The 14,422-nt window shown below is 36.6% G+C and overlaps 1 protein-coding gene across 2 annotated transcripts in view; it reads right to left on the minus strand.

Moving 5' to 3' along the window:
• Positions 1-14,422, minus strand: part of GABRG2 (gamma-aminobutyric acid type A receptor subunit gamma2) — a 116,775-nt gene that overhangs the window by 5,207 nt on the left and 97,146 nt on the right. For both annotated transcript variants that reach the window (XM_037799433.1, XM_037799435.1), the window contains exons 7-8: positions 7,070-7,222; positions 860-1,065 (exon numbers count right to left, since the gene is read on the minus strand). In XM_037799433.1, coding sequence (XP_037655361.1) covers positions 860-1,065; positions 7,070-7,222 — 359 coding nt within the window. The remainder of the gene's footprint in view (positions 1-859; positions 1,066-7,069; positions 7,223-14,422) is intronic.

Genomic DNA, 14,422 nt, shown 5'->3' on the forward strand with positions numbered 1-14,422 from the left:
TCTCTATTAGGAGTTTGGTGGCAAGTGGAAGTCACTCTTCCTGTTTCCAAACCATGCGGATTCTGGGACCAATCCAGTTTGTTTATTGTAGAAATCATCATCAACCATGATCACCAACTAATAATGGTAAGGGTTTTCCATGTGCCAGGAGCTGTGTAATGATGTTCATTCTATTGCCACATTTTTTTCTCACAGTAGCCCCATAAGATACATATTTTTATAATACTGCTCATTTTATATATGAGAAAACTAAGGCACAGAGAGTTTAAGTAACTCGCTCAAACAATAAGTAAGTCATGCATCTTAAAGAGAAATAAAATACATTAAAGTATTAAATCAATATTAAACCCATTGTAGAACCCCCACAAACACATGCACACATACATATATTAAATTATTTGCAAAAGTTTGGTGATACTTGAAACTTCAAGAACCTTGTGGCTTTTTAGTAGAAAGTCTTGGTTGAAAATTTTAATTTAATAATCAGTGATTTAACATATAGTAAGGGGGCCAGGAAGACAAAATTTAATGAAACACAGTCTAATACCACCCAGTCTAATACTTTTTCTCAACAGTGCTTATATTTCCCATGAAATGAAGAGAGCAAGTAATTATATTTGCCTACTTTTTGTTATTAACTCAGAGAGCACATAGATTGCAGGAGTCTGTCTTGACAAGTCACTACAGACTGGAATGGACCTTTAAAGCTTGGCCAAAGTCATACCTTGTGTCTTCATCTTGGAGTGTAAAGTGTTGAGGCTTAGCTCACTGACAGGCTAACCCAAACCAAACCAACACAAAACCAGGTGGTCCTTCTGCATAAATATTTCAATAGCCTCAAAGAAAAAAGGATACATACAGGGTTTTTCTTCTTTTTGTCTTTGTCCTTGCTTGGTTTCCGGTTGCTGACAAAATAATGTAGGGTGCCATACTCCACCAAAGCAGAGAAGACAAAGATGAAGCAAACAGAAACAAAGAGATCCATCGCTGTGACATAAGAGACCTTGGGGAGCGATTTCCGGGCAATGGTGCTGAGGGTGGTCATTGTGAGAACTGTTGTGATACCTGAAGAGAAGCACAAGATAACAAGCAGATCATGCGGCCACATCAGCAAGGTGGGTCACTAGTCACCGTCAGGACTGAAGTTGTGTTGTGACTTCTGTTATCAGAATGGAATGGCCTCATAATGGGTAAGAGGCATAACTGGAATTCATTCACTATGTCCACAAATATTGATTGCCTATTATGTTACAGCCATCATAACGGGCACTGGGTATATACTGGAAAATAAAATAAACGTGGTCCCTGCCTTCAGGTATCCTAAATTTTAGAGAGAGAAAAATGTTATAAATCAAGTAAACAAAGACAAGTTTAATTACAGGTTTTCATAAGCACTATGAAGAATAGTAGGGATGCTGAGAATCTGGTTAGATAGAATGCTGAGGGAAGGTCTGTTTGAGGAGGTGATGTTTAAGGTGAAACCTAACAAATAGAAGAAGCTAAATTTTTTACTAATAACAGACAAGATAACTTAAGGCTGGATTCTGACAAAAGGAAAGGAAAGCTTGTCTATGGGAATTTTCAGAATACCTGGTGTCTGGGGATAGGCAGGAGGATCAAGGTGAAGTTGGTGAAATAGAAGTCGTAACAAACAGCACATGCAATGGAGCTTGCAAAGAGGAACTATTAAAAGGTGCAAACAGAGGAGGCAGGTGGGTGTGGGTCATATGATCTGATTGCTGCTTTTTAAAAGTACTATTGTAGGAGGAAAAAAAAGTATCTCAAGTAATATAATAACAAATATTTACCGAAAACTTTGTTGTGCTAGGAACTCTGCTAAGCAATTTATGTGCATTATTTCTTTGAATTTTCACAGCAGATGTTTTCATCTTGATTTCATAGATGAGGAAATGATGCTAAAAGACCAGCTCCACATTCTTTAGTAAAGTGACAGAAGAGGGATTTGAACAGAGAAATTAAATGTCTGTGGTCAAAACTCTTTTAGTAATTGTGCAACACTACACAAGCAAACTGGCCCTCTCCGATGGTTGTTTAGAGACAGGGAACAAAGCTAAGGCCACCTAAATGTGTTAAGCAGAGGAGGATCAGTGGCTCTTCTGTAAAAGCTATTGTTCTTATCAATGACAACATAGATTCAATATCAGAATAGGTTTGAGCTCTTGCTGTAGGGACTTCATTAAGTCACCTTAACAGCCCAGGCTGCAGTTTCCTATCTGTTGGAATAAATTTTGAAGGTCCATCCATTTCTTCTCATTCTATGTTTCATAGAATTCAGCATGTCTTAGCATGACTAGAAGCATCTTTCTCTTCTCCAGAAGCAGTAGCCCAAGCATTTGCCATCTTTAACTTTGTGGTTTATATTTCTGATGGGAGAAAATATCTTCCCATAATCCAATACTGTGAGATTTTAACTATAACTGCTAAGACACTTTCAAGAGAAAACTAGCTTCCCATGCTCTAAATGGAGGCGATGGGGAAAACAGAAGTAATCAAGCTCAAGAAACTTGGGGAGTGAATAAGTAAGGAGGCAACAGAGCAGCACAGCTGTACCATACAGGAAAGGGGAAACAAGCTTTTTGTTCGGTCTCTCTAAGATTGGGTTACTTGTATAGTATGCTCAGAAGATGGTGAGTGGGGTCAAAACACTCTTGAAGAACAGTTAAGCATAGATAAAAATCGTCATCTCTTCCTAATCTCTCAAATTCTGATTCCTCAGAGCCATTTCTGAGGGTTTTTACTACATTTCAGAGAATGATGTGACTCTCTTGGGTCATTTAATCTTAAAGTAACAGCAACTTTCCTAAGAGCAATTTGTGCTATAAAACTTTACGAGGGAGAGTTAAAATAACTTCACAGAAAAGAAGCCTCTAATGGAGGAAAGGAGTGATCAAAGAAACTGTAGTTAGTCCATAGCTTCTTTTCCACACTATCATTACTAATGATATAATAATTCATCTACTTTTCTAGTCTGTATACTCCATGAGGACAGACAAGACATCTGTCTTGATGACCACTGTAACTCCAAAGTCAAGCATACTGCTGGCACTCAATAAACATTTGTTGAATGAATCAATGAATCAATGCATAGTATATATATGAAAGAACAAGGTGTCTCAACCTACATTTGAGAAGATGGATCCATATAAATGACTTGTGGGAGATACATTTAGTGGCAAATAACAATAGCTAACATTTATTGATCTCTTCCTTTGACTAGGCTTTGTGCCAAGTGCCTTATAAGTTATCCTACAAAAATCCCCAAAATGATCCTATGAGGTAAACGTTCTTATCCTCCTTTTTTGAAGGTAAAAAACTGACTATGGAAAGTTTAAGAAACTCATCCAAGCTAGTAAGTAGTAGAGATAAGATACAAACCTAGGCAGTCTGACTTCAAATGCTATGCTCTGAACCACACTGTTATATTTCCTCTTTAAAAAGATATACATTACATGTAGCATTAAAACACTGGGAGGCAGGGAAACCTTTGTCGATTCCTGATTGAGAATGTTACGGGTCTGTGAGTCTGTTATATTATTGTGGTGGAACCTTGGGAAGGTTTGAGTTTCTCATCTACAAACTACAGGGTTGGGGAGGTGAGAAAAATACCTCATAGGGTTCTTTACGGAGATTAAATTAAATAACACATATAAAGTGTCAACATCTAGTAAAGTCAAAATAAATTTAAAGTGTTATTATAATTAATTTCATTGCCAAAAAGACTGGCTTCTCAAACAAATAAACGAACAAAAAACAAAGCATCTCTTCTTTTAGGTTGTTCTATGCATTAATTCATATAGGAGTTCTTGATTATTTCTAATTAGAACTGATATCTTTGTGAAGAAATTAAACACTAATTTGGCACCTTGGCCTTCATTTCAAATTTAGGCTTCAAGCCACACCTGACCTATGAGAAGTGAAAATGTTAGTGTCTATGTTATATGCCACAGATGAGTCCACTTTAAAAAATCTGATATGTGATATTAGTTAAAACAAACTCTGACATGTAAGGGAAATACTGATCTAGCAAATTGGCAAGATGTTATTCAGGCTATATACACATTTATATAGGAGCCATGTAAAATTGGGATCTTCAAGAATTGCTTCATGATATTTTCAGGGTTCTGCCTAGAACCACAGCTACGACATCAAAAATAAAGTGTAGAGAATGGCAGTTTTAAATGAGTCATCAAACAGCAACAAATAGCTTGCTGTGGTTTTTAAGTCCTATTTGCTAAGCAAAGAAACTATATTTCTCTTACCTGGGGTAGAGGAAACATGCATAGCTTTCATTATTTCCCCAAGTCTTGGCACGAAGTAAGCTCTTCAGGGATATTAGCCCATCTCAGATCACTTGTGTGAAAAATACCAATGGGGATTTTAATTTTCCATCTGTTATATTGTACCATGAGTAATCCTCACCCACTACTGTCTGTATACCAAACTACGTTCTCAAGTGTTGCAAGTTTCAAGATGACTCTTCTCTCTCTTGCTCTAGTCGTCTGTGCTCAGAGAAGAACCATAGCCTCCAGCCAAGTAGACATATTTCTCTTATTTAACAACTTGACTCTAACTGCTTATGCAATAAGCTTAAGCCCATAGGGTTTAAGGTCATCTGGCTAAACTCTTGATTGTAAACGCTGGAAAAGGTAATGGTACTCAGTAAAATCTGGGACAGTATTCTAAAGCATGATTGCATACTAAAGTCATCTGGGGAAACTTAAAACTCCTGCCACCCAGGCCATGACTGAGACCAATTAAATAAGAATTTCTGGGGTTGTATTAAGGCATCTGTATTTTTAAAAGTTCCCCAGTGATTTAAATCTGAGAAGTACTGATCTAGAGAAACAATTGAGGCAGCAAAGTTAAAGATAAACTGACTGGGCCCCTCCTCTTCCCCCCAAACTGGCCTTCAACCAAAGCTTTACACCTGGGGCAAATCTAGGTCTCATTAGCCAAGGCGCAGTTCTGCCACCAATTGGCTGTGTGACCTTGTGTAGTTCACTTAACCTTGCAGGGCCTCTCCTTCCTCTGCTCTGAAAAATGTGATGATAGGTGTTATAATCATCGCAACTGCTTCCTAGGGTTGTTGTGATGAGCAGAGAAGGTGCGGGTGCCACATTGGATGTGCCTGACTCCCAGCAAATGACCTAGAAAGAAGATCACCTATCTACTCTTTGCTCAGAGGCCTCTCAGTCCTCAGCTCACTCCCCTCAATCCAGTCTCCCCCCCATGGCACTGTGCCAAGGAGCACTCATTTAATGAATGGCTGAAATGAGCTGCCAGAGTGGTTGTGGAGAGACTTGGATCAGCAGGAATCCTGGCTGCAAGTGGATACATTGATTTGAAATCTTTTCCTTCCAATATTTTGAGGAGAGGTAGATTAGAGCACATCAATGCATTTGTTCACTCCTTTCCTCATTGAATGAGCAATCATCGAAGTTCCTGCATGTGCTAGGCACTGTGAGAGTGCTGGGATGAAAAAGACATTTACATTCTGATGTGAGAGACAGACATGTAAGCATGTAATGCAATGGGAATAGTCCTAAAGTAACAGACTCAATATATTTTGGTTTTTTTCAGCTTGTAGCGTAGATGAGATATTATGATTGTTGAATAAGACTTGTAAAAGAAGAGTACATTGTATAACAGGAAAAACTCAAAATAAATCCATTTTGAAACAGATGGGAAACTAAATTAGGTTTGGAAGAGGGTACACATGCAAATGAGGTCTTCTTCCCTTCTAGATATCACTTCTCTACTCAGTTTTAATAACTTGGTACCAATCATTTTGTTATAAAATGAGTACAGCAGCTAACATTTCTGAGGCCTTATTAAGTTCCATGTACTTCATATAGAATATCTTATTTAACCCTATAAACTCCATGTGTTAGGCACAAGGATCATACATGTTTAAGATATGAGGAAACTGTGATTTAGAGAGATTAAAGAGCATCCCCAAGATCATACTCAGTTTGTGGATTGAAACTCAGATTTGTTGGACTTCAAAATCCAAGCTCTTAATTATTTCACAATACGCTTCTCTAGATGCAGGCTAGCAAGAGAACTGGCTCTAGATTTCACACGGCTAATGATAGGGGATAGTGGTTCTATAATTCAGCTTTCAATAGCTTTATTCTTAGTTGACTTTTTAAGGAATTTTATGTAATATGAACATTTCATTCATGGGCCTAGACTCCAATGTCACTGTGAGGCTTTGGCTTTTTTTAATATATGTGAGATTTCATCTCCATGTGAGGAAACAGATGTCAAATCCAAGAGGAATATCATCATACATAATAAGCTGAGCAAACAGCAAATGGTCTTAGAAGTGGAAAGTTTTTGCCAAAATTCTAAAGTAAATGTGTTTTCTTTTCCAAAAATAATGTTTTCAATGACCCTTCTCTAAAGAGCTAATTATCGTGAATGTATACCTTCAAATATCACCACAATAATTATGCATGGTAGAATTAACCAACAGCCAGTGATGTGCTAGTAAAAGTTTAATAATTGATTCTATAGCAAAACAAAACAGAACAAACGAAAAGCAAACAAGGCCCTAATTTGTCATGTTTGCCTATTTCCATGGTGTAAACATTCCTACCTTGCTAATTTCTAGCTACCAATGTGACATCACTGGACATGGAGTTGGGAAGAAATGCACAAAGTCAGCTCTCACCAGCTGGTAAGATTTCCCAATAACATTCAGAGTAGAAAAAAAATGAAGTAAAGTTTCAATTTTCCAAAATTTTGCAACCAAAGCAAAATATCTGTTGAAAATTGAGATTTTAAGAATATTTTTAATTAATTCAAATTCATTAGTAAGAACACTTACTAAATAAAACTTTTTGAGGCAATTAAGGAAAATAGAATGAAGGTTGTTTAAACACTATTCTTAAAAGATTTGGTAATTTTCTTTTTAAAGGAGACAAATGGCATTTCTGTGTAATTGCTGGCTAAATTTAAAAGCAAATCAACTTAGAGGGGAGACAAAGATTATGTGTATTCTATCTTATCTCAGGACACTGCAACACAAAGAAAAGTTCCTTACCCAAAGAAGTTCTCGCTGGAACAGCATCCTTATTGATCCAGAAAGACACCCACGACAGGACGACGATGAGTGTGCAGGGAATGTATGTCTGGATGGTGAAGTACCCCATTCTTCTGCTCAGGTCAAAGTAGACAGACATGACCACATAATCTCCTGGAATAGAACAGATGTAACACCATGCAAACCCTTGTCAAAACAACTGGAAAACATTTTAAAATAAGCATTGATTCAATTACCATGTACACACATATGAATTAAATGTTCTGTATTCTATTCAAGGAGTACATTGAGAAATGATCTTCTATCCACTTGGGTTAAAAAAAAAGAAAAAAAAAAGGCAACCTGAACCGTGTTCTGATCCTTACAGAAGCAATATAACAAATAGAGAGAAGGAAATATTTTTTGAGCATTCTGATCATATTTTTTTCTTTCAAGTATTCTTTGACATTGCCTTCTCTTCCCACTTGACACACACAAGGCAATTTTTTTGTTGTTCGGTGGGATGAGTAGGGAATGGTGTTCCAACATTGTGCCTCTCTTATCTTCTGATTGTTTGCAGGATCTTTGTCCATAAAAACCAGAGAATAGCCTGGTATGTGACATCTTGATAAGTGAATATTTTACTCTGAATTTATAACCAAATTCCTATGCTTCTGTTTTTATTGAACCATGTGGCTTTGCTTCATACAGTTTCTTCAGTTTGTAATTGTTCCTTGTCAGGTCAGACTCTGCCATTGGACTTTAGCAACCTGAGTTCACAAATAGTGCCTGTTTCAGTCCATCATTGCACCATTAGTACCTAGCATACTTTTTGACTCCAAATAGGCATTCCATAACATTTGTTAAATAAATGAACAAATGAATGGATGCATTTATAAATTTTAGACATAGAAAAAGAAGAAAAATGAAGAAGCTGTGTTATAGAATTTTGGGTTAAAAAAAGGAATTTATGTAGATCATCCATAGGATGTACGAATACAAAGTGTTAAAGGAAATCAAAGAAAAATCATATAGAAATGCATGAAACAATTTAATGGAACAATTTAATTTTTTTAAAATCATGATTTGTAAGTTGTTTTTAAAATTCCACATCTTTCATTTTGGATAATTCCAAGTGCGATTTTAGGGAATTTTAATTTTTGAGATTAGAAAACATACAATGAAAACATAACTAGAGGCAAATACCAGCGATCTTATTCTAGATGGGAAAATCCAAGAAAGAAAGAGAGAGAATTTTCTTTACTAAATGATAATACTCGGGGTACTTTTCCTCCTGTTTTCTAAGTCCTTGGGAGTTCTTTATGCATATTTTAAAAATTTGCTTAAACAAAAAGTTACAAATTATAATATTTTAAATAAATCTAGACACTTTCAGAAACTTCTTTCCTCCTCAGTAAGTGAATGAGACTCTACAATTTGGTATTAATGATCTGACTCTTTTAAAGGTGAACATTAATTTTGCTTCAAGTTAATAAGATAATTGTCTCAATTCAACTCTCTACTTCCCTTTCGGTTAGAGTTTAAACTTCTATGGCCTACTTATCAATGTCTACTGTAAAGTAATAGCCTCTGAGTATCTCTCATCTGTGCCGGCAGATCCAAACCTCTTCTACCACTGATTTATGGATTCAAACTTGGAAACAGGCTGTTGAAAAGCAAAGCAGCTTCTCAGTGACAGCCTGATTCAGGTCTTATCTCTCAGGCCATATCATTTTTGTATTCATAAAAACTCTTGGGCCAAGGAGCCTATAAAATCAAATCCCCTTAAAGTGTCACATCAGTGATTCACCAAGCCCAAAAGGTTTAAATGCCAACCAAATCAAAAGTGGTTATATCCACCACTTCAAATTTATTCTAAATCTTTATTGATGCATCTCAACATAAGCTATTTGAGTCATGGCATTTTATAGATTAGTTTGGTTCCTGCTTTTGTTCTAATTTAGAATGTAATAGACAGAGGCTAAGATTGAGGAGAGAAGGTATATAATTTGAAATAACACCTATTAGTGTCCATCTTTTTTTTTTTGTGAACTTCATCTGTCTCATTTTGAGAAAAGGAAAATGAACATTGGTGAAAAACGAGGTTTCAATTATCTTTTAACTGTGATGTTAACCATAAATCAGCACTTATTAGGGTGGCTAGGCTTTTATTTCACACATAAAACTATCTCCACTTAATAACTTAAAGGTTCCAAGGTAGAGAGTTCTTCCTCCATTGAACCCTTGAAATAATAAAAATGATTGTTTCCTAGTTACCAATAGTGAGGGCTTATGACATGCAGCACTGGGATGAACGGCTTGCATAAATTATCTCTAAATATCCGAAAAGCTTTGTCAGGAGGGTGAAAATACTGTAAGTCATATATTTTCACATTCCTCTCTCATGATTATTGCCTTACTCCACTTAAATTCAGAGTCTACACTATTCCAATAAATTTGCTGTGAATGAATATTTAGTGCTATACTCTTCTCAATTCCTATTTATTTATTTAATTCTACAAAATAATTTTTATTTTGTTTCTTTCTTTTATTTACTTCAACAAATTAAGTTTGATCTCCGCTATGCACAAAGCACTATATTACGTGATGCAGAAATTAAGACATAGATCTCACAACTGATTCTCAATTAAATGGGTTAAACAGAAGCAAGTGTATCTTTTTACTGACTACATCCAGATAGACAGGTAAATGTGCTGTGACTATGCATTAGAACTACCTTTATCACCCCTCGTTGGGCACTTGAATTTGAGGCATAATCCCATGAGGTTGATTTTGACAAATACAGGCAAGCAGGAGAATTGATTGTTTGAGTTTACACTTGCAGGAAGTGTTTTCTGAAATTATATCTGTCTCTCACCTAACACACACAAAACATTTTAAATGGACTGAAGATACATATTTAACTATGAATATAAATATTACAAAGGAGAAAAAATTAAGAGAATATCTTTATAATCTGAGTGTGGAAAAGGCCTTGCTAAAACGTAAAAGGTATACAGGAAAGATAATTCAGGTTTACTACATAAAATTTAGGACACTTGTATTGTAAGGAATACTATTAATAACGTTAAAAGGCAAAATAGCACACTTGAAGAAAATATTTCCAAAATAAATAATCAAAGTCCATCAATACATAAAGAATTCCCAATAGTCCTTGAGAAAAGAAACCCATAGTTTTAACTAGGTAGAAAAGGAATGGAAATTCATGGGTATAAGAAAAGGTTCTCAACTTCAGTAGTGACCAGTTGAATGCAAAGTAGAATAGCAATATTTCATTTTTAGCTATCAGTTTGGCAGAGATTAAACTGATGGTAAGGTCTGGTGCTAGAGAGATGTGGAAAAAGAGCAGAGCTACACACACTTGGTGGGGTGTATGTTGGTGTAAACTTTTTGGAACTTCATCTGAAAGTATATAAAAATTTATTTTACTCCTACATTCTTAGGATAAATGTGAAAGGAAAAAATGGTTTTCAAATATTGCCTTTCAAGCTTTTCTCAAGGTCTTCTGTGCATCCAGAGGTGTGAATATTAACACATTTGGGCAGAAGAATTGCCCCTGAACTGAAGGAGCCTAGAGCTTTATGGGGGAGACAAGTTGTATTCCAAATTCAATCAGGAGCTATCCTGTATGCATTCTTCCCACATATAGTTCCTGATCCATCACCTTTCTGCCACTTCCAATGTGGCTTAAGCTCTCATTAACTATTCTGTAACCATATTCAATATTTTCTCAGCAACTGGGTCTTGTGAGATCTAGAGCAGAAACAAGTAAATGTAGTTCTCGTCATCAAGGAATCCTTGGGCTAAGAAAGGAAGGCACAGGGCTCTAATAAAACATATACATGTTAACTGATCTCACACAGCACTATTGGATGAACTTCTGGCAAGCACATTTTTGAAAGTTCTGACTAAATATCACTCTTTCCACAAGCCTTAAAAGTAGGTCCATGTTTCTCTCCAAAGAGAGTCCCAACTCCTTAGTCTCACATTCAAGGCTGTCTATAATCTGAGTTTAACCTACATTTTTTCTGTCTCATTATTCCCTGCAAGTTGTCTAAGCCCTAGACAAAGTGGATTAAATATTTTCACTTCATGCTTCTATGCTTTTTTTTTTCTTTCTTTATTCTTCCTGGCCTTGTCTCTCTCCCAGCTCATCTCCACCCTCCTTTCCTTCATTCCAACCTTCCAACCATCCTTTCCTCACCCACGTATGCACTTTCCATAATGTGTCTAGAACTGCAAGGTCTAAGGAAGTAGCTGCTAGACACATGTAGATACGTAAATTTGAATGAATTAAAACAAAAACAAATCAGTTCCTCAGTTGCAAAAGGCATATTTCAAGTGTTCATTTGGTTACCTGTGATTATAGAATGGTTTAAATCATTACAGAACTTTATGGGGAGTGCAGCTCTAGACTAATGTTTCTAGGATGCATATTTGTACATACCAGTCTCTTCAAGTTCCTTAGTATAAAATCCACACTGCTTAATGTATGATTATGGTCCATTTTGCCTTGATCTGTATTGAACTATCCCAGTCTTGTCTCACACCATTTACAGTCTCCTTCTTTTTGGCCAGTCAACCTGATTTACTCTCAACTCCCCCAAGGGGCATTGCTCTTTCTTGTGTTCTGGTTTTGTATATAATGGCCCCAATTTCTGGAATTGATCATGTCACATACATGTCGTACCTCAAATCCTTCAATAATTGGTCATTGATATCAGGACACACCAAGGTCCTTTAACTTGTCCTGTAAGGTTTTTAAGGTCTTTTCCCCGTTTATGTCTGCAGCTTTACCTTAAATAGTGCTTTTCCACACTTCAGTTGGCATTCCTGCTATTTCCTAAGTGCTCCATGTTACTTCTTGCCATAGGGTCTTTTCACATTCTAATTCCTCTGGCTCAAGCTCTATTATTTCTCCTCTTAATTACTCAATTATTCTTCAAATATCAGTTCATTTATACCATCATCAGTAAAGCCTTCAGCAAGATCTCATAGCATCATATGCTAATGATAGAGCTGATTGCAATTTAAAGCATATGGTTGGTAAGAATATCGGATGCACTCTGGACTATAATTAGTCCATGAGGAAAGCAGCTTTGCCTATTTTGTTCTGAACATCCAGCACAGAATCTGGTACATAGAAGGAGTTCAATAATAATTTGTAGCTCAGATTGCCATGAGGAAAATACTGGATGAACTGTATGCAAAAAGTCTTTAAGATGAAGGCAAAGATCAGCACGGACTTTTAAAGATACTAAACTTGTACTTTAGATATTATTGCATCTGGGGATATTCTTACTGGATAAATTGTTGAACTTAATCCCCTGAGATGTGGATATAAGGTCACAGTGAGCTGTTAATCTTAACTCCTTGCCAAGAAAAAAAAAAAAAAAAAGGGAAAAGGGAAATCAGCTTTATCATAGTGGCTGCATTATACTTATGAAGGTATCGATTGGTGATTTGAACGTCTCAGCCAGATCCAATTAGTGAGAGAAAAGAACAGAGAGGCTTGGCTGCTGAAACAGAACCGTTACAGTATTTCAAGTTAAGTCTAATCAGTGTGCTTTCATTTCATCACTTACCAATTTTATTTCATCTGTGGCATATTTAAACTCGTATGTTTAAAAGAGCAATTGGGGAACGTATAATGAAAAACAAAAGGTACAATATCATCATTTTCTAGGCTAAATCTCTTTTTTAAGACCCACTCTGACTTGTCCACTGGGAGAAGTGTAGAATCATTGGTTAGGACAGGGACTGCTTTAAGTCAGCTCCCCGAAAGCAGGCCTCGAGTCCGAGATTCTTGCAAGGGTGATTTGTTGGGGCTGAGCTTACAGAAGGGGAGTAAGGGAAGCAGGACAAAGCAGAGGAGAAAGCCAAACATGGATTTGCTTCAGTCTGTTTTCACAGACGGCCCCGGAGTAAACTGTACTGCAGAGTTAGTCGTCCCATGAAACAATGGGGCCAGTTATATGTACATTGCAGGTTGGGTGGGTGGGGGTGGTCTTATCCTCATGAAGAGGAGATTCTATTTTGGCGAAAAGCAATTCTCCTGAGAAGGAGAAAGGGCCAGTGGTGAAATGTGAGCAGCCGACCCTCACAGCACCTGGGGGATGGGTCTCACCAGTTCAGGACAGGTGATCAGGAAGGGGCATCAAATAATCTCTACACAAAGGGCTCTGGTGTCAGGTTGGAGGGATTCAAATTCTAGTCCTGTCTCTAACTGGATTTTGCTTTGGGGTAAGTTCCTTAATTCTCGGAGCTTCAAATCCCATAACTGTAAAGAAGGGAAAATAATAGTACCTGCCTCATAGGGTTATTGCAAACATAAAAGAATTAATACCTAAACTGTTTTGATACAATTTCTGGCACCTAGTAAAATATAATTGTAAGATAATTAAAATTAACACCATTTTGGCACATAAAAAGTGTAGAAGAAATGTTAATGAATATTCAAAAGAGAATTAAAATTATAATGGGTCTTAGAATTAATCTAAACCAACTCTGTCATCTTGAAGATTAAGCAATTGAGACCCATCAGAATAAGAAGTGTACTTTATCCAAGGACACAAAGCTACCTGATAGTGAGCACAAGACTCCTACCTCCTAAAGCAATACTCCTTCAGCAGTAAACAGCCTCTTAGGTTTAACCCATGGTAAGGGCCAGAGAGATAAAGCAAAAATATTATGAAGTTAAGCAATTATTGAATGTAGTTAATATGGAAAATTGGTTTAGAAAACTGGGGATTCCAACCACAAAGAGAAAATAATGCTTTCATGTGTTCTTGAACCTTAGATAATGGGCATATTACTTTTAGGGGTGGAAACTCATGGGCCTGGAACAATAGCCTGTCTGACTCAGCAAGCACAGTAGAGTTCACTTTTTGGAGATGAGCTCTAGATCAAAATAAGTTCAACATGCTCACAGCCTTCAGAGATGTGCTTTTTCTAGGTTCACACAGTGAAATATTTGCTAATATTTCAGTTCTCTGTACCCTTTACTAGACACTTCCCTTTATTAGTACAATAGTTTCTTTTTAAGTCTCCAAAAGAGCTCCTACAGATCCCTAGGCCAATTTGGCTGCCTTCCATAACACTATTCATTATTCTGAGTCCATCATCAGATTTCAAATCTGCAGCAAAGGAATTCTCCTTTGGATCTATATGAATAAAACCACTCTTTTCCAGAATCCAAAGCTGAAGACACAAATGAATGTATTTGCTACTTTGATCCATCCAAGGGGAATGTACTTTCTCAGCATAATGAAGTATAACTGCTACAAACATCTGATGAGTTACTAAACAGGTTTTGCATTAGTGCAGAGTAGTTCACAATAGCAGAAAATACAC

This window comes from Choloepus didactylus, chromosome 11 (assembly GCF_015220235.1).
Source record: "Choloepus didactylus isolate mChoDid1 chromosome 11, mChoDid1.pri, whole genome shotgun sequence".
Classification (NCBI taxonomy): Eukaryota; Metazoa; Chordata; class Mammalia; order Pilosa; family Megalonychidae; genus Choloepus; species Choloepus didactylus.